Here is a 25,680-nt window from a genome sequence, read left to right as displayed (position 1 = left end):
TGCATTTGTGTAAATATTTGGTTACGGGGATCCTTTCTTAACACAGAGAGAGCTGTGGACATAACGAAAGAGATGGTACCAATACAATTAACCCTTTACAAGAATAAACCATAGCGACAGAAAACAGATTTACGTCAGATAACAGCTTTGCTATTGCAGTATATAGGAATACACGCACAGCATAAATTCACAGAGTGCACTCGGTTACGGAAAATAAACCTCGTCCCGCCTGCTTTATCTTCTGATCAATGTAACTGCTGGCTTCGCTGTACGTGGAGCACAAACCGTGCTTTCCTGGAATCGCCTGGGGCTGCCATTTTGGGCGCCACGCGCCCCCGTCACGCCACAGAAGTCAGTCCGATCGGGCCCCTTTCGCCAGCGGCCGTGTCTTCCTTCGGGCTCCTTTGCCCGCCTGCTGCAGTTCCAGAGCCTTCAGCCACGAGCCGTATGCGCTGCGGCCGGGCAGCACAAGACCTTCCCGCTAGCGGCGTTGCTATGGGGACTGGCCGAGACCCGCCTTTTCGGTGCTCGCACCCGACAGCCGGGCCCAGCACCGCCGGCGGGAGCCGTGCCCTGTTCGCGGCGCTGGCCGCCACCGCAGCCCGCCCGCCCCGCGACGGCTATCGCGGACACCTCTCGCCCCCTCACACCGGGTTTTGGCCGCCTCGGCCCAACGCGCCGCACCGTTCCTACCGCCGGGCGGGCCGGTGAGCCCTGCCTGCAGGCGGCGCCGCCGGCGGCGGGGAGGCGCAGAGAGCCCCGTCCAGCCCGGCGGAGGGCGGGCCTGCCCCTCGCCGAGGTGTGCGGGCACGTGTTGCCGCGCCGGGGCGGCCGGCGGCCCCGAGGGGCTCCGCACCGGCGGCCGGCGGGGAGGGGGCGGCGGCAGGTGCCGCTGCCGGGGGCGGGCGCCGCCGAGCGGCCGTTGGGGGGCGCGGGGGGCGGACGGGAACGGGGACGGGGACTGGGGCGGGTGCTGGCCGGAAGTGACGGGGACGGGACTGATTCACCTGCTGGGCGGTGCGCGTGGAGGCGGGGGAGGTGCCCGCCGGGAGCCGCGGGGACGGAGCCGCCGGTGCCGACTGCCCGCCGATCGCGCCGCGCCATGGAGCCGCCGCCGCCGGTGGTGGTGGTGTCCCTCGTGCTGCTCTGCTCCGCAGGTGGGCGCTGGGCGCAGGTGGAGGGGAGGGGACCGGAGGGAGGGCGCGGGGTGGCGGCGACGGCGGCGGCTGTGTCGGGTTGGGAGAAAGGGCGGCGGGGGCTGCTGCCCGCCCGGCTTCTTCCCCGGTGAGCGGGGGGCGCCTGCCGCGCCTCGCAGCACCTCCGCCCGTGCGTCCGCCCCTCCGTGTGTGTGTGTGTCTGAGGAGGGGGGAGGCGGCTGGGAGGGGGGAGGCGGCTGGGCGGGGGGGCTCCGTCTCCGCCAGCCCCTCTTTCGGGGGGGCGTCGTCGCCAGGCCCCTGCTCGCCTGCGGCCGGGTAGCGGCGCCTGGGGCGCGGTGCCCGGGCGGGTTGCGGGGCCGACCTGGGCTTTGTTCGCCGGCGGGGCGGCCAGCGCCGCCGCCGCGGTTTGTCTCTTTCTTCCTCCTCCTCCTCCTCCTCCCCCGCGCCCCGCCCGCCTCCCTCCCGGGCTGCCCTCGGCGCGGCTGGGGGCGAGTCGCCCCGCCGCGGGCTCAGCGTGTCCCCCGTGGCGTGCCGTTGTCCTCGGGCGGCGGCGGCGGGGGCTGCGCGGGACGAGCTGTCGGCGCCTCGCCACTGGGTGCGCCCCGCTCCCCGGGCCGGCGGGGCGAGCGGCGTGCGCGGCCGGGAGGAGCGGCGGGACGGCGGCTGGGGCGGGTCCCGCTGCGGGCGTGCGGCCGGGTGAGCGCCAGGCGTGAAAACCGAAGTGAAAAGAGAGATTGAAAAAAAAAAAAAGGCTTAAAAGCCCAAACCCAACCCTGCGTGTGTAATGGCACCTTAGTATCTGGATGTAACGTCACGGCTGGCCCCGTTCTGCGGGGGTGGAAGGGGCCGGGTGGCTTCCAGAGAGCCCCCGCAGCCCAGGTGTCCCAGGCTCGCTGGCCATGATGGAACTCTGCGGAGAAAACATGAATTTGAGGGTGGGGGGAAAAGAGTCGAATCAGATGGATCTAATCTCGTTTGTTTTTCTTCCTGAGGGAAAACAAAGGAGTAGGTATTCTCAAACAAAACAAAACCCAAACCCCCACCACTCACAAAAAACAAATCCAAACCAAACGTGCCAGGGCTACTAAAAAGTAGGCAAATGTTTTTCATCTCAAACATTAGGTGTTACCAGGTTCCTGTAATGAACTCAGATGGAGTGCAATGTTAGTATTTCCTGAACGTGTCTTTAAAAAAAGTAAATCTCCACTAAAGTTGACCCAAACTTGTGTGAAACTACACAAGATGACAAAACACCTGCGGATGTTCAGGTTTTGTATCAGTGGTGACACGAGGGCAGTTTTTGTTTCCTGTTGAAATGTTAATGCCCTTGTTGATGTCACTGCAGTTTTGGGAAATTACTCACAGGATCAAAATTCTAATGGAATGATGAACTTTGATCTCCTGTGTGAATGGATATTGGTAGTTCTGCATTAACTCTGCTTAGAGAAGCAGAGTTAGAAATAAGACAGGTGCTGTGTAAGAACTGTGAGTTACTAATATTTAAGTTGACCAGGTTAGTGATTCAGTCTTGCATTGAAACATTTCATGTTACTAAAGCTGTAAAAAAAGCTTGTTGTGAGTAGAATGATAATGTACTGTAAATGAGCTGGATCACTACTAGGGTGTCAAAGGCTATTATCTTATAAAGCTAGGAATAATTAATATATGAGGAAATGTAAAACCAGAACAAAATTTTACACTGTAGCTCTACTGAAGTATACAAGTGTCTTTAGACTTCGCTGTGAAATGAGATGACTGCGTAAAAAAAGTTCTTATATTCGTGTTTTGATTAGAAATATCTTTTGCATGCTTGTTTGAGTGGCTGTACCCTGAAAGACACATACATTTCACAGTCCTCTGAAGGAAATAATTTAATAATTTGTATATTATAGGAGTTGATACATCCTGTGATCTTGCTTGTGTTGTTTCCCCATCAGTTTGAGTTAATATTTCAGGGGTGGTGTTACAGATAGACATTCTTTCCTTTACAGAGGGAACGGATGTCAGTAAGTTGCTGTTCTCCTTCTGGACCAAACTTAGAGGAAGCTGATTTTTATACCATTGAGTGAAAGCTGTTGGCAATGGAGGATTGTCTAGGTGCTGAAGTCTTTACTTGGGTTTGTGGCACTGGAATAATTTGTCATGTTACTTTAAGGCTTGCACTATGTGCTTTTTTCACAGCTTTTTCTTCTCCTGTAAGTCTCATTTTCCTTATTTCACTAAAAGTAGAGGATTGAAAATAACTGATTTTATATGAGGAGGGTTATCTTGCCTGTACAAAATACACCTTCAGCAGACAGTGGGGCTATACAATTATGTGTTGAAATAGGAAAGTGTTTGGATTTAAGCTGTTCCTGAACCCTGCTCAGGGGTTTAATCCCTCTGTTAAGGTCAATTTTGCAGTCATAAATAACCGAATTGGAAACTTTGCTTTCCCTTGCAGGCAGGAAAGAGTTTGTTCTTGAGCATTTTGGGATACTAGGGGAGATCAACTAATTTCTACTCTGTCTTTGTAGTGAAATAATCCTAGTGACTGCCTTGGTATTACATGGCTATGGAACTGATAAGTAACTTGTGGCAGTTTCTCCTTGCATTGGTGCTTTTGGAAGATGACCGCAAAATGGGTTGGTGTAGTGAAATTCAGACTTCCGTTGTCTTGCAGACTTCTGGTGCAAATTTGGATGGCTATTTCTGCACTCATAACAACTCTTCTAATTATACTAATTCTTCGCTATCAAAAAATGCATTCCAGGTCTGTGGTGAGTGAGAACTTGATGGCCATTTGAAGGGTCTATTGGTGTGTACTGTAGTTGCTTATGATCGGTCATTTTACGTAGTTGGGGTTTCCTAAAATGTGCAAGTTCTGCTTAGTTAAATGAACTTCGTATAGCTGTCATCAGCGAATCCTGGACTAGGGTAATAGAAATGACGTACCTCTTCAGATCTTGAAATATTTTGCTTCCTTAACTGATACTAAACTGTTTTCCAAAGGGTGATACAAGTTCTGATTTGAAGAGGAAAGCTCAGTTGTGGTGTTAAGTGCTGTCAGATCAGTTTGTAAGGTCTCATCGATGTGTAAACTGGTGTATGTTTTATTGATTAATTCTAAGCTTTCCAGAATGCGTGACCATCTCGAGAGCCAATATAAAGAAAGTCTATTGTTTCTCGTTGTCAGTGGCACTGAGCACATGTTTGCCTGTGCCGTGACTTCAGAGGTCTATGTACATACTGGTAACCTTTTCCTGGCTATACACTGTTGGGGAAATGGTCTCATTCCATTTGGAGCAAATTCAAGTTTGTGTAGGGTTTTAGAAGACTGAGAATAAATACAGGTGCCTAACTTGTGATCCCGGTTTAGCAAATAAGACAGTGACTTACAGCTGTTAAACTTTGAAAAACGTGCAGTGGCAGAACACAAGTTCTATGTGTAACTATAGTTCACAGTAACTATGAAATGTTAACATAGTCAGATTAGTATCTGTCTTTGTATAGGTATAAAAAAGTGATTACATGTATGGTAGTCCATTTAGCCTTCAGAAGATATGTTATACAAAATAATAATGCTGTGCACATAAATGCTCAACTTGAGGATAAGGTTTTGTGTACAGTTTTAAGGTAAACAACTAGGCAGGAATTTCTTTGGTCTGTAGTGGTGTCTCTTATTGCTGCTGTTGTGGTGGTGTGTGGTGATTTTTTTTTTTCCTTAGAATAGTAGTAGGAGGTAATTTTGTACTATATTGAAATTCTGCAATGTGTGATGCTTTATTTTTATTTAAAAGCTTAACATTCTATTAATGAAGTTCAGGTGAGCTCTGAGAAAAGTCTGTGGTTATTGCCCTATCATTAAATTTGTGAAAGTATTTCTAGTAACATGCGTGCAGGCACAGAGCCTAATACAGACACGGTAAGTTAGCGTTTGGTGGCTCATACACTTTGTCAGCCTTAAGCTTGTTCATGTTTTTATGTATGCAACAGGATCTTACAGAAGATTTCTCCTTAAATTAGGAGAAATTTGACTACTACAGGAGTTAAATGATCATTCCTATCCCAGTCACATTATAGTCAATTATGTCAGACCTGGTAATGCTTCATCTATTGCAGAGTAATTGTAACAAGTTGCAGGGTTCAAGTTTGTCTTAACTTTTCATCTCAACAGATACTTATCTGGAGTTCAGGACTCCTTTCCTAGGTTTCACAGATCTTAGTGTTACAAGAAGCATGGCCAAACTTTCAACAGAGATGACTTAATCAACTAGTTACTGCTGTGACATCGACAGTGAGATTTGAATTAGTAATTTTGCTTTATCTAATCTGTGTTTATCAGAAGATATCTTATGCATTCAGAATGCTGTTGCAGAGATTATTATAGCTATAGCTTTGGTCTCCTCTGACTGCCCCCCACCCCTGTGCTGACTTCCTCTGTGCTGTGTCAGACTTCAGCTGCCTGTCAGTCTTCACGGTTGTCCGGTGCTTGTCACAGCCTCTTCCAGAGCCAAGTCCACTTAATACAGAGATGAAACCACCACTGCTACATGCCTGGTTTCGCTTCTATTGCTGCTTTACAAAAAATCCATTTTCATATGAGCACTTGTATGGTTTGCTGCTGATTCCATTCATGCTTTGAGAAGTTCCTTGTAAATATCTTCGAATCTGCCTCACTATCAGAGCATTTTAAAACTCATTTGCCACAGCGCCCACAGAGATTTGTGCAGACTAGGGAACGTGTTTTGGGGCCGGTATTGTTTCTTCATACTTCCTAACTAATTTAATCATTTGTTGCTTGCATGCATGTCACAGTGGACTCGTGATGGTTCGTTTGTTGTGATCTTGAAGCACAAAATTAAGGCGACCACGCCAAAGGAGTTTGCTTCAATCAAACAGTGAAACTTTATTGTTTGCCCATAAAGCGGCGTGTGATAGGTAAAGAGGGTGAAAGGGAAAAGTAAAGTGAAAAGAGGACAGAGATTGATAGCTACCACCATGGGTCCAAGGTGTCCCTATGGTCCCAGGTCCAGGCAGCGTCCCGCTGGTCCTAACAATTGTCATGATCCTTGGTGGGGAAGGCTTCCAAAGTTGGTTGCTGAGGAGCCATCTTTTATGCCAAGTAGCACACCTTGCTCCTCCTCTGTATCTCTGCCTCTTCTTGGCTCCATTGATGCTGATCGATCTTTCTTGATAACAGTTCTCAAGCTCGTGCCTGGCACTAAAGAATGGCATGGCACTCTTTAGCCAAAACAGAGCCGTCTTGCCTCCGCAAGGCTCCCTCTTTTGGCTGCTATCTCCCCTCAAGAGGTTTCTAGAAGGGAGAAGCAGATACCAGCACCCTTATCCTTTTGCTGTTTTCTACCAGATGAACGAGTTGCTCAGCTCTTGTCCTTGCTCTGTCCAGGGCATAATGACCTTACAAGCCTAGTGTTCCATTCTTGGGATCAGCAACTGCATCTGAGGCAGGCTGCTGCAGACTCATGCCGAGATGTTAGCCTGACTTCCGGGGTACCTTACTGTCCATGTCCCTGATAACAAGGTTGAGACAATGCTGTATTCAGACTCTTACAGTGCATTCATAGGCTTTTAGCATCAGGGATCCTCTTTTTGCTCTTGTTGCAACTTCTGGTTCATTTAATGGGGTTTTCAGATGCTGTGTGAAATATAAATAATGAGAAATTTCACCAGCTTGTAAGAATGCCCCTTCCCCTCCATTACATCAATTTAGTTGCTCTTCCTTTTTTTTTTTTTTTTTTTTTTTCTTTTCTCTCTTTCTTTTTAGGGAATTCCTCTTTTTACTAGTTTGCATCTTTCAGGGGATGGTTTTAAGAAGAGCCACTTCAGCCTGTTGCCATGGGAGTAAGTGGCAGTGAGGCTATAGTTCTATGGAAACCTGTTTCAGTAGCAGCTTGAAACTTAAGCAGTCCCTGCATCCTTGCTGGTCATTTCCTTTACTGCACAACTGCCTCGATTGTGTGAGTGCGTGGTGAATGGGTCTGAGTTGAAGCTGCTTAAAACTTTATTAATTTTTTTAACCGCTTAGATTGCATGATTTGAAACAAAAGAGTTTTGCCAGCGACTTGCCCTGGTACAGGGCAGGAGTGAGTGACAGGAAGGATGGCAGAAGAGCATTAGGAGGAAAACCCCTTCTGGTTAATCAGTATTCTCCCGTAGGAGAGAAATGTCTGTATAACCTTGGGCTGAAGGGAGCTTAGTTGGGGCGTCTGACTACATTGCTAAATCAGGCAATCGGTTCAATGGCTAGATGTTACCTTGAAAATTATTTTTGCATCCCATTTCATGTTGTACCTTGGCATTCATCTGGCTCCGTAGCGAGCCAGTTCAGGGAGTTTCAAAGTCAGGCAAATACTAAATTTTTGTAAGGTCCGTTTTCTACCTGATCCTTTTCCTGATCAAATTTGAGTTGTAACAAAAGTCAGCTGGAACTTCAAACCCACGTGGGTGGAGTATATTTCTATTGTTTTTTTTGTTTGTTTTTTTTTTTTTAATGTCATCTATGTATGGGGTTGTATACTCGACACTTGCGATGTGAAAGAGAGGCAAGATTTGGACCTTTATTGGCTGTAGGCTGGAGCTGTTTACCAGTGCTGTAATGTCCTTTAGCTTCTGTTAAGCATCTGAGGTACTCGATGGTCACAAGTTTTGCAGTTCCACTTGCTGCTGCCTTTTTTTTTTTTTTTTTACTAGATATGTTTTTCATGCCCTGTAGCTAAAACCTATGCTTAGTATGTTGAAAGGTGATTAATCAACAAGAAATATTTGGTGTGTAGAAGAGAGGATGAGCATTTATAAATTCACAACTGTTTTAACTTGTGAAGAGTAAGTTTGTATAGGGAATTGAAATTTTGTATATTCACTGATCCTGCATTTTCAGTTCTTCCTTTTAGATGTATTAACAGTGTAAGTTACAAGGAATGTTTTGTCTCAGTTGTTTTAAGGCATGTAAAAATAATATGTGTGTGTGTGTGTGTTTCACGGCCTCCCTACATTTTTAAATGACTAGTTAGCTTTATGGCTATTCTGATTCTTTGAGCTTATTCCTTTCTGGCTGTTTCTTAAGATGGGGGGGGGGGGGGGGTGGACGACAGCAGTTAGGGAGAGAAGCAAAAGCAGGCAGACAGCTACTTCTTTCTGTCATTGTGATGCTTCACCTCTTTATTTGAAAAAACAGCAACAACAGAACAAACCAAAACCCAAAAAGCCCCAACCCTGTACTACTGAATGAAATAATTTTCAGTCTGAATGCAAAACTTGGATGTGCTAGGAGGAAGCATTGCTTGTTCAGTAGCTCGGAAGAGCCAAAACCTCTTTACTCAAGTGAAAATAATATGGCTGCTCAGTTAAGTGTTTGATTGTACTTAACTCCCTGATGCATTGACTGACAGATGTGCCTCACGCATTCACACTGCAAAAGAGCTGCCTCATCCAGTTTCTTTTTAAATGCCATCAAATCGGCAGGAAGAAAATATCGAATCATGTGGCTTGATTGCTTAGTGACTGACTTCAGTATAAGTTTGTAATGGGAAAATAAATGACTTGCAGGGCTAAAAGCAAAACCAAACCATGCAGTTGATGTAGACTTGGTAGAGGAGAGGCAGGCTTTTGTGTGAATAAATCCTGTCAGGATTTGGGTTCTGAATTTTTTTTTTTTAATTTTTTTTGCTTTGGCTGAAAAAAGTCGTTGTGATGGTTTGCCCTCGTTTCATTTTACAATTCTTAATGCTATTTCTAAATGGTTCCTTAATGGCTCTTAAGTGCAGTCTGAAGGTACGGTTTCACATTACACCTAGCTGCATTACAGATGTGGTACAGTTGCATCTGGCGTAACTTCATGTGTCCGTCGAGGTTGTTGCTACTTCCAGCAATGGTGTTGGGTTCCTTCTTCCCTCCCTCGTGTCAGAGCAGCGTCGTGCAGCTGCTGTCTGCATCCATTCAGCTGATACTCCAAAAATAAAGTTTTCTTTTGTATGTTGTTTTTCGGTTGGGTGAGTTCACCATTTCGAACGCCTCTGTGGCTTTGCAGTGCTGCTCGCTCTGAGAGCTGGCAGCAGTGTGGCTGGTGGGGGTGTAATGTGGCATTGCTCTCTGTGGCTGGGGCTCCCTGGCGGCGTAAGCAAGCCCTTCACAACACTAGGGCAGCCTCACAGCTTTTCTGTCTCTGGCTTTGTGCTACTGCCATGTACCTTGTGTTTGGGGGACCCGCGTTTGGAGAACACTACCTGGAGAGAAAAAGCAAAACTTCCTGTGCGGTGTCAGTTTTGAGCAGAGTCAACTCTTCATTCTGGGTTTCTGCCTTTTTTTGCGTAAAGTGTTACACTGCTGTAAAGGGAGGTGACGGGATCAAACCCAACGATGAGAGGGCAGGACCTCAGCAAATCCAAAGTACTCTAGCTGTCGTTCCCTTAGTACTGCAGGTTGAATTAGGTAATGCTGGATCATTTAAATGTGACCAAGCATCACTACTCAGAAATAGTGGTCTTCTGTAGATGTTGGGCTAAACAGTACTTCTGTGCTTAAAATGAAGATTAATCCCAATTTTTGTTACAATATCCCCTCCCCCTTTGTTGCCCTCCCCCAAAAGTGTATCCTTTCCTTCAGTAATGAGAGACGAATGCTCCTGCTCTCAACTTGATAAGCACGTCCCTCTCAAGTAAGGTCATCAAGTGCTGCAGTTGCTAGGATACTCGGCTGGTGACTTGGGGTTTAGCAACAAAAAAGCTTCAAGAATGTGCTGAACAAGTAAGGAGCACAAGGACAGTTGTAAAATGAAAGGGATGTTGGGTAGAATCTGAAGGCAAAGGGGATGTTGGGGTAGAAGCAAAAGTTGGCACGGGCGTGTGTGTGGGTGGGAGTAAAAGATCAGTAAAGCTTTAGCCCGTGATTTTCAGGCTTTCTTAGTTGTGTAACTGTTCCTGCTGATCTCAGTGAACTGCCATTGGGAATCAAATTAAGTTTACGCTATGTATTTTCAGTGTTGGGGTTATTAGTTGTTCTGTTTATATGAGTCTTAAAGTTAAGAATTTTTTTATTAGATTGGGAGGATGAGTAACTTCTAACTTAATTGTGCAGCACGTTTTAAACTGGCACATGAGTATGCAACACTACATGAGTTAGAGCTAGTTACTCATTTAGTGCTGTCTGAAGACATCCAGACTGAAAGAGAATTTTTTTTTTCTGTCTTTGAAGAAGTATGCTTAGCCTGTTTCCTGTGGTTTAGTGTTGTGTTGTGTTTTGTGTTTTTTTTCTCCTTGTGTGGTTTGACAAAGGATTTGTGGATTCAGGTGAATTCTGGTAGATACTCAGTAACTTAATGGTTCTTGTTGAATCAATGTATTTTGTCAGATTTTTTAAGGCTAGACCAATGCAGGATTGCATCAGGTTTATTTTGTTCAAAGCAGATCACCTTAAGGTGGTGTTTGTGGTATTCTGCAGGGGAATAGGTATTTTTGAGATCTTCTGCAGAAATTGTGAACTTAGAGTGGCAAAACTTCAGTTTTTGGAACTGGTCAGATTTCAGTGGTTGCTGAAAACCATGTTTCTTCTGTGAGTCTGGGGATCAGGCGGTAGAAAAGAATATAAGACTTACTAATGGAGTCCTCTCTATTTGTGTAAGCAGATGGAAAAAGGAAAGTCATAAATAGACAGGAAGAAAGTAAATCCATGATCTGAAGAAGTAATGTCCTGCTCGTTGTTTTAAGGGATGTATTATTTATATAACTGGGAGACTTTACCCAGTAAATGTGGCTCAGAAAAGTGGTGCTTCCCCCTGGTTGCTCGGAGGAAGTGAAGTTTGGAATACAAACATGCTGTTTTGAGACCCAGCAGCAGCAGAATCAACTATCCAGGTGGTAGAACTTTGCCAGGCTTATTCTGACATGCAGGCTTTTTTCCGTATTTTGTTTCAAGTGCTCCTGCTGTTTCATCAGCCTTATCTTTGTAGCTTATATCAGAACCTTCCTCCATGGATGTAAGTCTTTTGACTGCACCACAGGTAGAAAAAGCGTCCTGAAAACTTAACCAGACCAGAGCTCTGGGAGTTTGGTCACTCAGCTTCATCTCACATGAAATGTGAGAGGGATTTAAAATCTTGTCTCTACTAAGTGGCCATATAAAACTCAAGCTCTTTTCTCCCAAAATTACTTTGTAGATTTAGTTTCCTGAACTATTTTTGTATTTAGTCTGGGACTAAATGGACTATGAAGGAGGAGACACAGTGTTTGGAGCAAGAACTGGGAGCCAAATCTCTTTCTAGGTGAGTGTGTTTATTCCTGGGTTGTCTTTGCTTTCTCTGGCTCCATAAGCTGTATCTTTTCTGCACAGTAGAAGGGCTTCACTAAGATTTGTGACTGATTAGTCTTAGAGAGTGCTGTCCTGGGAGGTATGAAATGCAGGTGTGAACATCTTTTATCTGAATATTAGACCTCTGTCTTTGAGGATTACTCAGTGTTCTGCTTAGGAACTTAGCTTAGTATAGAGAGGCAAGTTTTTAGTCTTCTCTCTAACCTTTTTGGATTGGGCCTTTTTAAGGTGTAAGTAGAGGGATATGTAGTGTCAATAGCTTTGGAAATTTAGAAGTGCTTGATGCTTTTGCTAAGATGGTGTGGGTTGGTTGTGGGTTTTTTACTACTTACTGTGAACTGTGTTTTTCTATCAAACTTGTACTGTAGCATTGTATGATAACCGCGGAGTGCCAAGCATGGGAAAAATGTGGTCTGTGGAGCATATTAGACATCACTGTTTAACACTCTTGATACTGACAGGACAGTACTTGCTTTGTTAGAAAAAGCTTTGTAATTTGTCTTTATCAGCAATGGATTACCCTAAAAGTCTGAATTATCTGCAGAATTCTACAATTATTACATACTGAAACCAAACCTGCTCTTTGGATACATATCCATTATAGGTTCAGGTCCGGTAATGTGCCATTTTTTCTTTTCTTGTTTCATTCACTGATGCATGGTTATCCAGCTTTTGGTAGTTCATTGCCTGTTGCTTGTTTGTTCCTTTCCCCTGTCTCTTGATTATTCTTGCCTCAGGTGAGGTTGCTGTGAAGGTTAAGTATTCTTCAATACCTAGGTGCCTGACTAAATTAATGGGACATGTATTGAGCTAATATGTGTTTTGGATTCTGTCCTGAAACATTTGATGAGAATATCTGTGTACTTTGGCTGTAAAAGAGAATTTTAGGGTTTCATTCTCATATCTGAAGTCCCCAAATCTGTTGAATTTGCTTTCTGAAGGGAAGGCAACTAGTTATTTTATCCTTCTGCTGTTCTTCTTTATTGCCAGTGTTACTTTAATGTTCACAAAGATAAAGAAGACACTTCAGCGACCTTTCTTTGTGGTGTTCCATGTTGTGTGTCCCATGGAAAAATAGTCAAGTTGAGAAAATTCGTATGACTAGACCTGGTTGAAAAACTGGAACTGTCTTTTTCCCTTCACTCTGTCCCCCACAAGTTGCTCAGCTTGAATTTCTGAAGCCTGATATAACTTCTACGGAAACTGAAGTGGGGTTAACGCTGCCTTAATCTGTGTTAGACCTTGTCAGGATAAGGTACACAATGTTTTGGGGATCTTTTGCAGTGTAGTGGTGTTTGCCAGAAGTTGTAGGGTTTATGGCACGTGGAAAGTTAGGTGCACCAAAGCTTCATAGCATTTTGGGCGCAAGTTCCTGAAAGCTGTGACTGTAATGGGGCCTTGCTCTTGCTGTTGGAGTTAAGATGCTGGAAACTGTGAGAACCCAAATCTGAAGCTAGGCACTTTGGTCTTTGGGGGTCCCACTGGTAAAGCTGGGGTTCAGTTTGTAGTGCAGTCAGTTACGATAAACTGTCTCAAAACAGCATAAAGGAACTCTGCAGCTTGTCTATGCTGATGTGACTCACCTCCTTGGTGCTGTAAAAATCACTAAAACGAGTAACGTCAAATATTGTTTTCCCTTTGTTTTGCAAAGGCAACTTTTAATCCAGTTAGTTCATTATCAGCACCCTGCCTTGCAGAGGCTTGTTTTGGCATCACTTGAGGATACTGAAGTTTTGTGTAGTGAGATAAAAAGGAGAAGGCTGTGAGATGGTGGCTTCTTGTGGGGATTTCAGCCATGAAGGAGACTTATGTTTGTCTTAGATTGTGCCAGTAAACACTGGGAAGTCTCCTCAGCCAGGCACTTCTCAGTGTGTACCTACCTTGGTGTGTAGTCCTTACTTGCCAAGGGTGTTAAATTTGGCTCCCTCGGTTCTACAGGGCCTCATTTCAGAAATGCTGTTTGAAATAAGACATAGAACTTCTGAGCGGAGGTGAGAAGTGGGAGAGTTGGGGAACTTTGTTTCATAATATCATTAGAGCTAGCTGAAAAAAGTAGATTAACTGTGGATGAGAGGCATATTCAGAATTAAAATGGGGATGGTGGGGAGGTGGTTCTTGAGACTGAAGTCTGTTGAGTGAAAAGATTTGATCACAAGTACATCATAATAAGTATTTCAAAGAAAAATCTAAGCTGAAGTGTCTTTTAAGTGAATTTTATAGCTCGTATCTCTCAAAGCACTAACATGCATTTCTGGTTGTCATTGTTATTTAGTTCTCAAGGCCTCATTCTGTGAAGAAAAGCATTTATGTATTTACAGCCATTTGTTGTTCACAAGCAGGTATTAGCAAACAAGATGGCTTTTGGAGAGCCTACTAGTAAGGTTGAAGTACCGTGCAAGTGCAGATTGCAGATGGATCGCATATGGCTTTAAGTACAGCAACATCTCTGAACTCAACTCTTACCCCATGTAGAAGCAGCCTGTGCTTCCTAGCAGTTGTGCTCCAGAGGCTGCCATTTTGGGCATCTCCCCTCCTCCTGGCCCTTGGTGTCTGTCAGCCACCATGCTTACTGCTGTTCCAGCTGATAATGTTCCTCCTCTGTTACCCATTCAGGGACGGACTGTGTCTGTTGGGTTACACAACACTTCTGTAACGTAGTGCTGTCTGATGCCAGAAACATTTATGCCAAGTTTAAGTTTACACTTAAGTTTGTGTAAGCCATCAGTCCAGAATTTCAGTGTATCCTGAACTTGTAACTTACTTCATTTAAATAAGAAAATACTAAATGCGTAAGAAATTCATCTAATGAAAATTTGCTGTTATTTTTTGTTATATATCACAGCTTTGCTTGTATCTATGTTGGAATGGAGACAGCTTTGGTCCATATTAATATTTTGTCTGCTTTCTGTTGAAGATACTTTTATACTAGAAAACAGTTTCCATCAAATTCTATCAAATGTTTTATTTTCCCTAGATTATTTGCAAAACATTAATAATGTAGTTTTCTAAGCTGTGTTCCACTTAAGTGGTATTTGAAAGTATGTCCAGACAGTCAGAAGGAAATACAGTTTCTCTGAAGATGATATACTGGTTTGCACCCCTTCAGAAATTGTGCAAAAAACTTGTTCAGTCATGCAGATGTAGTTTGCAATGCTCTTTAGGGTCAATTTCCCAAAGAGAATTTTGTTCTGCATTAAGAAACTTAAATCTGAATCCTCAGAATCCAGAATCTCTGTTGACCTCTTACCTCCTTCTGATACAAACTTTTATAAGGCATAATACTCACTATTCTGCATCAAGGAATGATACTTGTATCTTCTCAGCCAGTCGCAAAGGTTCATTGTTCTGATTGCCTCAACTGAAGATGGCATGTGCTCTCCTTGCAAAATATTTGGAGAACTATATATATGCATTTGGACCAATTGTGCTTCTATGTTGATTTTATTCAGTTGTTTTTTGAGAATCTGTTGCATGCTTCTGAGTCTAGCTTTGCAGTGATTGCTGCAAATTAAAAAAGATATTTTGATGCTAAGCATATTTGAATAAGCGGGATAACTGACACACCTTCATCTTTCTGATATGTTAAAAGAAGTCTGAAAAAGGTCTGAAATTTTATCCATGAAACGCTGTGAACCAAAACAAATACAGATTTTCACTCAGCTTGATAAAATGTCTGCCTGTCACATGCTAGCAGTTAGATGCCACAGTTGATCCACTCATGTTTTGAGAAGCATACTAGGGGAGTGAAAAAAAATGACTCTTCCTGATTTGAGTGGAAACTGAAGGAGGTGAGGCTTGGGAAAGCTGGGAGAAAGTTTTGTCTTGTCACTATGTGCATCAGCTTCATATAGATCTTTAATGCAGTTACCTAATTGTTTGTGCTGGATATGACCTCAGTCATCCAACCTTCTGCTCCAAGGAGAGTCAACACTGAGTACTTTGGTCTGTATCATATGTCCCTACATCACCTGTCCTCTTTCCCTTTTTGATTCTTTACTGCTCAGGTACTAGTAGAAGCTTCTCATATTGCACTGAAGTCCCTTGCTTCTTTCAGCTTTGGTTGTGTTTTGACTTCCCTAGCAGGGACACTACATGCCAGGGCAATATTTCTGTATTCCTCCCTTGGTGTAGACATTCTTGCTTCCTCCTCCTTAGGCTGAGCTGCTGATTGATCTGCTTATTTTCCTGAGCGTTGGGATGTACTTTTTGTGTGGTTAGAAGTAGTTGTCCTTAAATACCCGCCAGCTTTCTTGAGCTCTTTTGCTTTTCAGAACTGGGTCCCACAGAGTTCTAACTACTGAATAAGTCAGTCTGCCCTTCTGAACTGCAAGGTCTGTAGTAGACGTGCCTTTCTCACACCTCTCAGGATTTTAAAGTACTATTTCATGGTTGCTATAGTCAAGGTTGCTGTTGATCCCATACCCAGCAAATTCTTCCTTTTTTTTTTTTTTTTGAAAACAATTCCAAGAAAGTATCAAAAGGGTTGACCCATTTAGCATCTGTTTTTCCCTGAAATCTTCCAAAAGCCTCCTCAATGGTTTGTGTCTTGCTGCGATACCCTTCCAGTAGATGTCAGGGTGGTTAAAGTGTCCCACAATAACCAGTCTCTGTGATTTTAGAGACTTTCTGGAATTGCTGAAATAGACTTCATCTGCTTTCTTACCCCAATCAGGTGATTTATAACAAACTTTGACTGTGATGCTGCCCACATGGACCTCTCCTTTAATCCCGACCCACAAGCTCTTAATTAGCCTGTTGTCAGTCCTGTAGAACAGCTTTCTGTGTTCCACCTGCTCCTTTAGATAGAGGGCAATTCAGCTGCTGTTCTTTCCTTCCTGGCTTTCTTAAAAAGCTTGTATGCATCCATGACAAAGCTCCAGTTGTGTGAGCTATCCCACATGTCTCAGTTACTCCAGTGTCATGGTTCTGTGTACAGGTACTTGAGCTGGGTCCCCTTTCAGCATGTTCTATCCTTGCCAAGGTCTCTCTTCCTCCCACCAGCCTGACTTGTGTGCTTAACATGCCTGAATCTCTATTCCCTCCCTTCACTGCAAGCTTCGTAGACCTCTCATTTAAAGTGCTTGTCACCAGATTTGATGAGGATATTCCTAACCCACTTTGTCAAGTGGATCCATCTCTAACTTAGCAGCCCTCATTTCTCAGGGGTACTTGTGGCCATAAAAGTTAAAAACACTGCCTGCAGTGCCAGTCCTGCAGTGAGTTATTAACTTGCAGGATGTGTTTCCACAAGCCTTTTCCCATTCACTTGAAAGAGCAAGGAGAACAAATGTCACCTGGAGTCCCATGTCCTTCTTTGATGCTGGAGTTTTCTAGTCACTCTTGATTTGCTCCAGGTCTCCTTTGTTAATAGCATGGGTACCTGTGTGAGTAGGTAATAGTAATAGTTACGGGGGGGGGGGGGGGGGGGGGAAGGCAATAGTGGTAATAATAATAATAATTATAGTTTAATAGTTAATAGTCTAAGGGTCAGAGGACCCTTGGCAGTCTCTCTGGCATGCTGAATCTGGCCAAACCTCCTTCAGCAGCGTATCTGTCAGCAGATGTGTGTGTCTCCTCTGCAGAAGGGACTCTCTTAACTAGTATTACCTGCCACTCCCTTATTTTGCTAATGCTTAGTTCAAACCCAGCTAGTTTGACACCTGCCTTCATTGAGATGCTTGCTGCTTCTGCCTGTCATTCTAATGTTAGCCAAAAAAAAAAAAACAACCCAAACAAAAGAGAAAGTGGAAAATAGCTTTATATGCTTGTGTTCTTAGTGCAAGAAAGAGACTGTGGAACACTAGTATAATAAGAATTAGGTGTTGGGAGGTGTGCATTAAGAAAGGAATTAAGATTTATGAAAAATCCCCAGACCAGTGTTTGGATACCTCTCATATCAGCTAATGTGTGCTGCAAGGGATGATTGTTGAGAGCTGTCCTGAGGTTTGTGTGCTTCATCTTCTGTTGGCATGTTTATTTGCAGTCAATGTGCATGAACATACTACTCACGCTTCAAAAGTTTCAATTTTAGTAACAATTTTCTACACAGGATAAATTTCTGGCGAGTCACTTCAGGCTGTTGGGTTCTGCTTTTATTTGGCTTATGGTTACTATGTTGTTTCGTATGTTTTGAATCGGAGAAATCAGTGCTGTAGTAGAAGCTGAGACTGAACTGTTTGCTGTTTGTGGTTTTTAAAGCACTTTAAGCAAACTGCCACATGGTAGGCAGGACTACTGGTGCATAGTTTCCTAGGAGTTTTGTCTCTGAAATGTAGTACTTAGAACTTTTAACATATTTTTTTCTTCCCTATTCCCAGTATCTCTTTCTCAGTGTTTTGCTGTCTGAACGAGAAACAGTTTGTGTAACGTTTACTTTGAAATTGTACTCACTTGGAGTTGTCTGGCAACGAAGAGGCAAGAGATAGTTCAAGAATCTGACGCTTCTTAGCTATGTCAGAACAAATTAATAACTTCAGGGACTTGTGATTGCACTGGACTGTTATTTCTGCTTTTGTATTTGTTTGAAGCTCAGAGGTGAACAAGTGATGGCAGAAGAGGGAGGGAAATAAAATACTGATTGTACAAATCCTGTTTGTTCAGAAAATTAGTCAAAAATCAACATATGATTACTCATCTGCCCAGTTTTTCAGCCATGTTGTATGTTTCAGCAGGTGTCAACTAAAAATCAGAGGTTTTATACTTTTTAGAAGTACAGATGTGTCGTAGCATCTCCAAAGTATGAATTCTGTTATTCACTGTGAAGTGGCAGCTGTCATTGTGTTACCTGAATTGCTGAATACCTTGTGAAATCCTCAGCAGGTCCCTTTGTGGGAGGGGAAAGTAAATGTGTGTTCTATGGTCATCTTTGTGAAACTTCAAATGGCAAAGTAACTGTTATTGGAGATGCTGTCATAGAGCAGAAGTACTGCTTCAGTGATTAACTCTTAACTTCTGAATGAAAGCTTTTAATTGCCCAGGTTATAGATTTTAGGCTTTTAAAAAAGTGGCATCATAATGTGTTTTGTTGTCAGTCACTAAGCTGTACTTGACATCCCATCTCACTTCTTTAATATAGAAAAATAGAAATGCAGAAATGCAATTTGGAGATGAACTTGGAAATACAATATGACAGTTCCCTAATGAGGCAGTAGGGGAGAGGGGAACAGAAGAGTGTGGAAATCACTGAAAAACAGATTAGGAATTTGTGTTCTTTGCTACTGTGCTTTATGGAAACATGAATGTACTCTGAATCTACCCATTTCTAGAGATGGCGGCTAGTAGTAATGATACTGACGGTGTTTGGACGTTGCCTTATGTAAATATTTTCTTCTAAATGTAGTTTAATTTCTATGTTTTGGGAGTATGGCTAAAAACAGTAACAGTAATTGTCTTTGTTTATGCAAAGCTGACCAAACTTAAGGATTACACTGTAATATATTTCACTAGTCAAATGACCTTTTTAAGAGGTTTAGAATGGCTAGTTTTACACTTTGAAATCTGAAAGGGTCCTTTAGAAGTAGGTAGCATCTGTGGCAAGTCAACCGGTGTTCATGGAGGTCAGTATCATTTAGGAAATAGTATTACTTCAGCCTAGTAGCAGAGAATTAGTTTCTTGGGTGTGTTTACTGTGGTCAAAAAAGAGGCGATACAAACCTGTTAGAATTATCTTTGAAAAGATATACATGGGTTGGTAAGAAACATTGCACCTAAATCTCTTTTGTACGTCAAGTTGATGTTTCTTGGTTGTTCCCCCCATCCCCCCGCCCCCCAATTAAGTAATGCAGAGTAATACAGTGAATGGTAGTAAGCAAAATAATCCTGCCTTATTTGCAACTGTATGTTTGTAGTTAACGATTGTGAAGGTCTTTTCTTGCAGACTTTTGTGTGGAATTTATTATGTCAGGTTTTTTCTCTTTCTAGATGATTTTTTTTTAATAGCTGTTAAAATATAGCTATTAATAAATAGCTAAATAGACGTTAGGAAGAGAATCCAAAGACTTGACGATGCAGAGCAAAACTTTATTAAGGTGGAAGGATAGCTCTTGCAGTCTGATCTACAGAAGCAGTGCACTACAGCTTCTTTACTGCGTGGAGAAGCGCAGGTTAGATAATAACTTGAGCTAGCATAGAAGTGCAAGTAAGAGCGTAAATGCACTGTTTATAGTAACTTAAAATTTTATTTCATCTGAGGCTATGATCCTACAGATGCACCAAAATGATTGATCTGTTTTCACAAGGGCCACACTTGTGGCCTTGCATCTGTTGTGGCTGCAGTAACATCTGTGTAATTGTCTAACTATGATGGGCAGCCACCTACACACATAAAATCACTGTGAAAATCTGAGCTAGGTACCCAGCAAGGTGGACAAAACAGTGGATGTACAAATGCCAGACCTGTTTCCATGACAAGCAGAGGGAGCTTTCCACTTCCTGATGGCAATGCATGGGTCTATACACTTGATGAGGGAAGCCTATGTTTGTTGTAAAATAGCGGGAATCTTGCTTCAGGCCTTTTGAGTAAGTCTGTCTGTGTCACTATGTAGATTCTTTTTCAGGGCTGAATTGAGGAGAATTGTTGTTTAGAAACATGTTTTGCTTAGAGGCATGCAGATAAGGGTTACACAGCCTTTTTTGAGGAGTAAGACAAGCAGAAAGGGCAAATAAATCTAAAAGACTCATTGAGATTTTTGGAAAGGTTTAATTTGTCCGTTCCCTGTAGATAGAAGAGCCCTTATACCTCAAGTCGGAGTAACTTAACTTGAGCTAACCCAGAATTTCACAACAATTCTGTCCATCCTGGCAGACCTAATTGCTCTTCCATGCTTTCATTTTACAGTGAGGGAGTAGTGGAAGGTGATTATCTAAGAATTTGAAAAACCTTCTGCTGAAAACTTTTGGTTTAGCTTTGTATGGGGCTTGACTTGTAAAAAAAAAATAAAAAATTGTATGGTTTGAAAGATGCAACTGCCTGTTGGATATGATACCAAATGAACAGTATATGACTGCGTTGTCTAAAGTAACGGATCTCTTAAGTGGTGACAAGTCTGACTAATGGCATGATTTCTATACAGGAAAAAAGTGTATGATGGGTTTGAATATATGCTAATATATAATAGAACACTGTGAAAACTGTATGTGAAGTGTTTTTAAAGTGTAAATATATTTTTCTAGGTCTAACGAGAAGCCTAAGTATAACTTCAGATGAAAAGTCGTTTGAAACAGCACAAGGAGAGAAAGTTACATTGCCGTGTACATTTGTACTCTCAGAAGAAGATGAAGGCCCGCTAGATATTGAGTGGGTATTAATACCAGCAGATAATCAAAAGAAGGAGCAAATAGTAAGTAGAGACTTTTTTTGGACGGTGTTAATTCAGTTGTATGAGTATAAACTTTGTTAATGAATTTTTAACTTCCACCTTTTCAGGCTGGGGTCTTGTGATCTTGTGATCTTAAATTACTTTGAAGCACCAGTCATATTAAATGTAGTGGAAGTCTTGGAACAGCAGATTAAGTGTGAAATGTCAAGAAATTTCTCACTATAAACTTGTCTTCTAAAGAAGAACTCTGAAATTATATACGCTTCAGTTCCAGAAAACAAACTATGCCTTTGTACCTGTATTATTTTCCTTGTTGAAAACTGATTTATGAGGATTTAATTTTAATATATATTAACTTTCTTAGTTATTAACTATTCCTTCTCTTTGGAAGCCTTATCAATAAGATGACTCCTTTTAGTAGACTGGTTTTACAGAATAAAATTAGAGCAATTTTAAACAGTTTTCTTTCAGTTAAGACAATGTTGACATTTTGCTACTTGGCCAGATGATGTTTGGTTGGAGTATACATTAGAGCACTGTGAGTGGTGATATTTTGAAGATTGAGATATTTGGCTATGTCATACTTAGGAGGTCATTTAAAACGGAAAGAAACTGTCAAGAATCTGAAGGTACCAAATCATTTTGAATGTTTACGTGCCAAGTGGATTTCTGAATAGTGTTTCATTTTTTTTTTAATAGATAATTATGTATGCTGTAAACAGGATTTATAATCATTATTATGCTGCTATGACGGGGCGGATGCAGTTTACTAATCCTGATCCCAGATCTGGTGATGGTTCGTTGGATATCCTGAATTTAAAGTCAGCAGACACTGGCACGTACCAGTGCAAAGTGAAGAAGGCTCCTGGAGTTCAAAGCAGAAAAATACAGTTGACTGTACTTGGTAAGATAATACTTTTCTTGGATTTTCGATGATATTTTTAAGGTGTTTATTCCATCCTGTCTTTGATGTCTGAAATGAAAACTTATGTTGGGAAAAGTCACACTGAATCCATCGTGATATGTCCATCATTGAGGCTTTGGGAGGGGTGGACATCATTCTTCTGGGGGTTGAAGGCAGTAATACTCAGAGTAACACGCATTTTAAAAAATTCTACACCTGGCTCGTATTTCATAGAAATTGTTTGTTGCACAAGCTTTGTCTTTCGCGAAATGGACTGACCTACTAGAGTGCAACTGGCAAGCATTTTGATTGTGACTGTCATTAATTCAAGGATACTTTGTTTATTAGTGAAGCCAGCAAGAACTAAATGTTCCATTGAAGGATCACAGGAGATTGGAAAAGACGTTATCTTGAAATGTGCATCACAAGAAGGATCCCCACTTCTGTCTTACGACTGGAGGAGAGTATCTGGCACACAGGAACTTCCTGCCACTTCTATGCTGAGTACTGTCAAACTTCATTTATTACTCTATAATATTTAAGAAAGATTGCATTCGTATTTTTGGCTTATCTTGACTTTTGAGCATCTTATGCTTAATATTAGTGTAGAGTAGTCAAGTGTCACTTCTGCTCTCTCACTGGGTCATAAAACTGACTGTGAAACAAGTTGATGGGTTTTTTTTATTCATACGGGGACATATTTCAAGCTTTAGGTTGAGATTCTTACCGTTAGGCTGCAGAATCATGCTCACCCATGCCCAAGTGTTGTGAATTCTCTTGCTGATTTTGGCTGCTTTTGTGCTCAAGTGGATGGTAGGGAAGAGTCAGAACAGAGTCGAGACTAGTGGTTAGAGCTGCCTTCAGGGAAGTGGAGATAAAAGCTTGAATTTTATTAGATTGAACTGAGGTCTTCACTACCTGATACAGTGACAGAACTTTTTGCTTAAGATGGGGCTCATCTGTTTAGAAGAAAAGTTGTCAAAAGTAACGGAGAAGAGAAGGCTCACCCTCTTCTTGCAAAAGTTGACATACAGGAAAGAATTATATATTCTGAATCTGATTGATGGATTCCAAATTATTATAGTGCTGGTATTGGATTTTTATTGTGAGAACTTCATTGTAGAAGGTTAATTTGTGAGGTTTGGATTTGTGAAAGTTATTCTGGAATATTTTTTTGGAAGGTACTACTCGGTACCAGTTATTTCTCATCTTCTTTGTAGTTATGAAAACCTTAAACCTTGAGATGATGGGTTTCCTTGCAGATGAATCAGTTAAGAATCAGCTTACAAACAGACATATTTTAACTCAAGTTGTGTAGGACATGCAGGACAAAATGGTATTGTGTCTCTAAGAGTAGCCAAAGGGGATGTCTAGGGGAGAGAAAATAAAAAGTTGTATAATTCTTCCTCATAGGGATCTCCTCCTGTAATTTATGCCTCAGGAAATTCAGATGTGGCTTCAGTTTAACTGATTTAAAACGAAAACCCCATGACTTATGTGAACTTTTCCAGTTTCCTTTAAACTTCTGTAGTCTATTAGAATCTGTAATATCTTAGAAAACAGATCTAAAAATCAGCTACATATGAAGAACCTCATACTGTTTTTCATTTTGAACTTGTCTCCTGGTAGTGCTGTTTGGTATCTTATTTCTTGTTTTGACAGTGAACAGTTGATCATCAATGTCCTCCTCTGTACCACTTGAGACCTTAAGCTTCTGTTGTTATGCTCCTTCTTTCTCCACATCCCAAATTTGTCTCAGTAGCAAAAAAATCAATTGACAGTATCAGTGCTGGACAGCAATGAGTGAAGAAGTATGCAAAAGTGGCATGTAATTCGATAAAACTATTTGGTTCAGGCTTGTGAATGTAGGTTTGGGGACACTAAGCATGTTCTCAAGAATCTGGATACTGCCTAACTTGTTCGGCAGGAAGAGCTAAGTATTTGTGTTGCACAGTCAATGGCTTTGAAAGTGCTGGGGAAATGATCTTTGTTTGCACTGATTGTCTTGTACCCTGTTGGCATAGCTAGACTTAATTGGTCACCTATTGGAGTGCAGCGTTCATGTTAGATGCACCTGATGTTGAGCATGGGTTCTGCAGGCATCTGAGCTGGGTGTGTAGAATCGGTTTAGACAGAAAGAAGAGAAGGAGGTACTTCTGGGATGCAGTTAATCTTTTGTATCTTAGAATGTTAGGATGAGAGAATTGTCCGTTTTAAGCATCTGTTCCTATCCATTGACAGAGCAATTAGCCTGTAGGCTTAATGTTAGAGTCAAATGCTGTGGAATAAATTTCAAACAAGGTAAAAGTCTCTTACAAATAATGTTTTGCAGCACTATAGATTTTTGGGTTTATTTGGATATTTTTAATATGGCATTTTTTAGTTAAGATTTCATATGTGTGCTGGACTAATAGTTCTGTAGTATTGAATATGGAATTAAACTTTGGAAAATGGTAAACCTCTACTTTTTTTTTTTTTTAGATAAAAATACAGGGGAACTTCTCTTGAAAAATGCCTCTCAAGTCTATTCTGGTACATACAATTGTGTTGCCTCAAACAGAGTTGGCACGGATGAATGTTCTGTTGAGCTGAATGTCACCCCTCGTAAGTGTTTGCTCTGTAACGGTCACATAGTGTTTTGTGTGTTAAAACTGAATAATCTTGTTTTCTCTAAACTCCTAAAAGGTTAAAAAAACCAACGCTTCTTCTGTAACTGGTAGTTGCCACTTCAAGTCTTTGCTTCCCAAAATGTTGTTTTTTATGCAGAAAGCTGTAACTCTTGGTATTGTTTTAAACACATGTAATTGATGTATACCCTCTGTGATTCAGTGATACACTATTATCCTGGAACATGTGGAAACATGCTGGTTTTAATGTTAAGAGAAAAGAAGTTGGTTATACAAATTTGACAGTTAAACAGTGTTGTCGTTTATCTATTCTAGCTATAAATACAGCTGGTATAATTGCTGGAGCTGTTATAGGAACTCTGCTGGGTCTTTCTGTATTGGCTTTTCTCGTCTTCTGTTGCTGTAAGAAACACAGAGAGAAGAAGTATGAGAAGGAAGTACATCACGATATCAGGTAATGACAGGTCTCTAGTTTCTGAGCAGTATTATTCGAAGATTAACTTTTAAATGTATTTCTGCAAGTAAGATACTTAACAGTTGAGATTTCTGTCTTAATCTGGAAAGCTTATTAACATACTAACAGCTTGTCAGAGAACTTTGTTTTGAATATGGTGTAGGTAGTCATGTTTAATTTCAGTAAAGATTTTAAAGGCAAGGAATACTTGAATTTGGTTTTTTAAAGTAATACGTGAGCATCTTTTGGCTACTGTGACAGAATAGAAAGAAACAACTGAAAATTTGTTTTGTAAGCTCCCACATAGTAATGGTGACTGAACTTTTGTTCTGCAAATGGTTTTTTGTTTATTTCAGAGAAGATGTTCCACCTCCAAAAAGTCGCAGTTCAACAGCCCGCAGCTACATAGGCAGCAATCGCTCCTCTCTGGGTTCCATGTCTCCCTCAAATATGGAAGGATATACCAAAACTCCTTATAGTCAAGTCCCAAGTGAAGACTTTGAACGTACTCCTGGTCAAAACCCAACCTTTGCACCTTCAAAGGTAGCTGCACCTAATTTAAGTAGAATGGGAGCTGTTCCTGTGATGATTCCAGCACAAAGCAAAGATGGGTCCATAGTATAAAATATTATTAATTTAAATGCTGTTTTTTAAGTGTTCATTGTAAGTATTAGAGAAAACTACCGTGTTCCATCCCTCATTTAAACAATGGCATGCAATTTTCCTTGAAGAAATTGAATGAATTAGTTTGAAAAGCCACCAGTTCTCATTTTTAATTTTAAACTTATTAGTATATGACAGTTGAACTATTTGCTAAAAGCTTTGAAGTTCCTAAATAAATATCGGACACTGAAGGTATTTGGACCTCTGGTAGGTTGCTGAAGAGACACTGTCAGCTAATGTGCAGTTCGAATAT

At 41.8% G+C, this 25,680-nt stretch overlaps 1 protein-coding gene across 1 annotated transcript; it reads left to right on the top strand.

Moving 5' to 3' along the window:
* The first annotated feature begins 1,102 nt into the window (after positions 1-1,102).
* CXADR (CXADR cell adhesion molecule) lies at positions 1,103-25,388 on the top strand. The gene is made up of 8 exons (XM_086482398.1): positions 1,103-1,235; positions 15,398-15,466; positions 20,634-20,800; positions 21,479-21,683; positions 22,032-22,187; positions 24,165-24,287; positions 24,626-24,764; positions 25,121-25,388. The coding sequence occupies exons 1-8, from the start codon at positions 1,103-1,105 to the stop codon at positions 25,386-25,388; spliced, it is 1,260 nt and encodes a 419-aa protein (XP_086338524.1).
* Positions 25,389-25,680: the final 292 nt, after the last annotated feature.

The sequence above is a fragment of the Leptosomus discolor genome, chromosome 1 (genome assembly GCF_034619465.1).
Source record: "Leptosomus discolor isolate bLepDis1 chromosome 1, bLepDis1.hap2, whole genome shotgun sequence".
NCBI classification, from domain to species: Eukaryota; Metazoa; Chordata; class Aves; order Leptosomiformes; family Leptosomidae; genus Leptosomus; species Leptosomus discolor.
The sequence above is the reverse complement of the archived record's forward strand: the minus strand, read 5'-3'. Positions and strand labels throughout refer to the sequence as shown.

Excerpts from the sequence above, each read along its gene's own strand:
- CXADR (XM_086482398.1), top strand. The coding sequence starts at position 1,103 with ATGGAGCCGCCGCCGCCGGTGGTGGTGGTGTCCCTCGTGCTGCTCTGC. Across the intron at positions 1,236-15,397 it reads GACGGCGGCGGCTGTGTCGG|TACTTTGGTCTGTATCATAT; the intron begins GTTGGGAGAAAG and ends GTCAACACTGAG. Across the intron at positions 15,467-20,633 it reads TTTGATTCTTTACTGCTCAG|GTCTAACGAGAAGCCTAAGT; the intron begins GTACTAGTAGAA and ends ATATTTTTCTAG.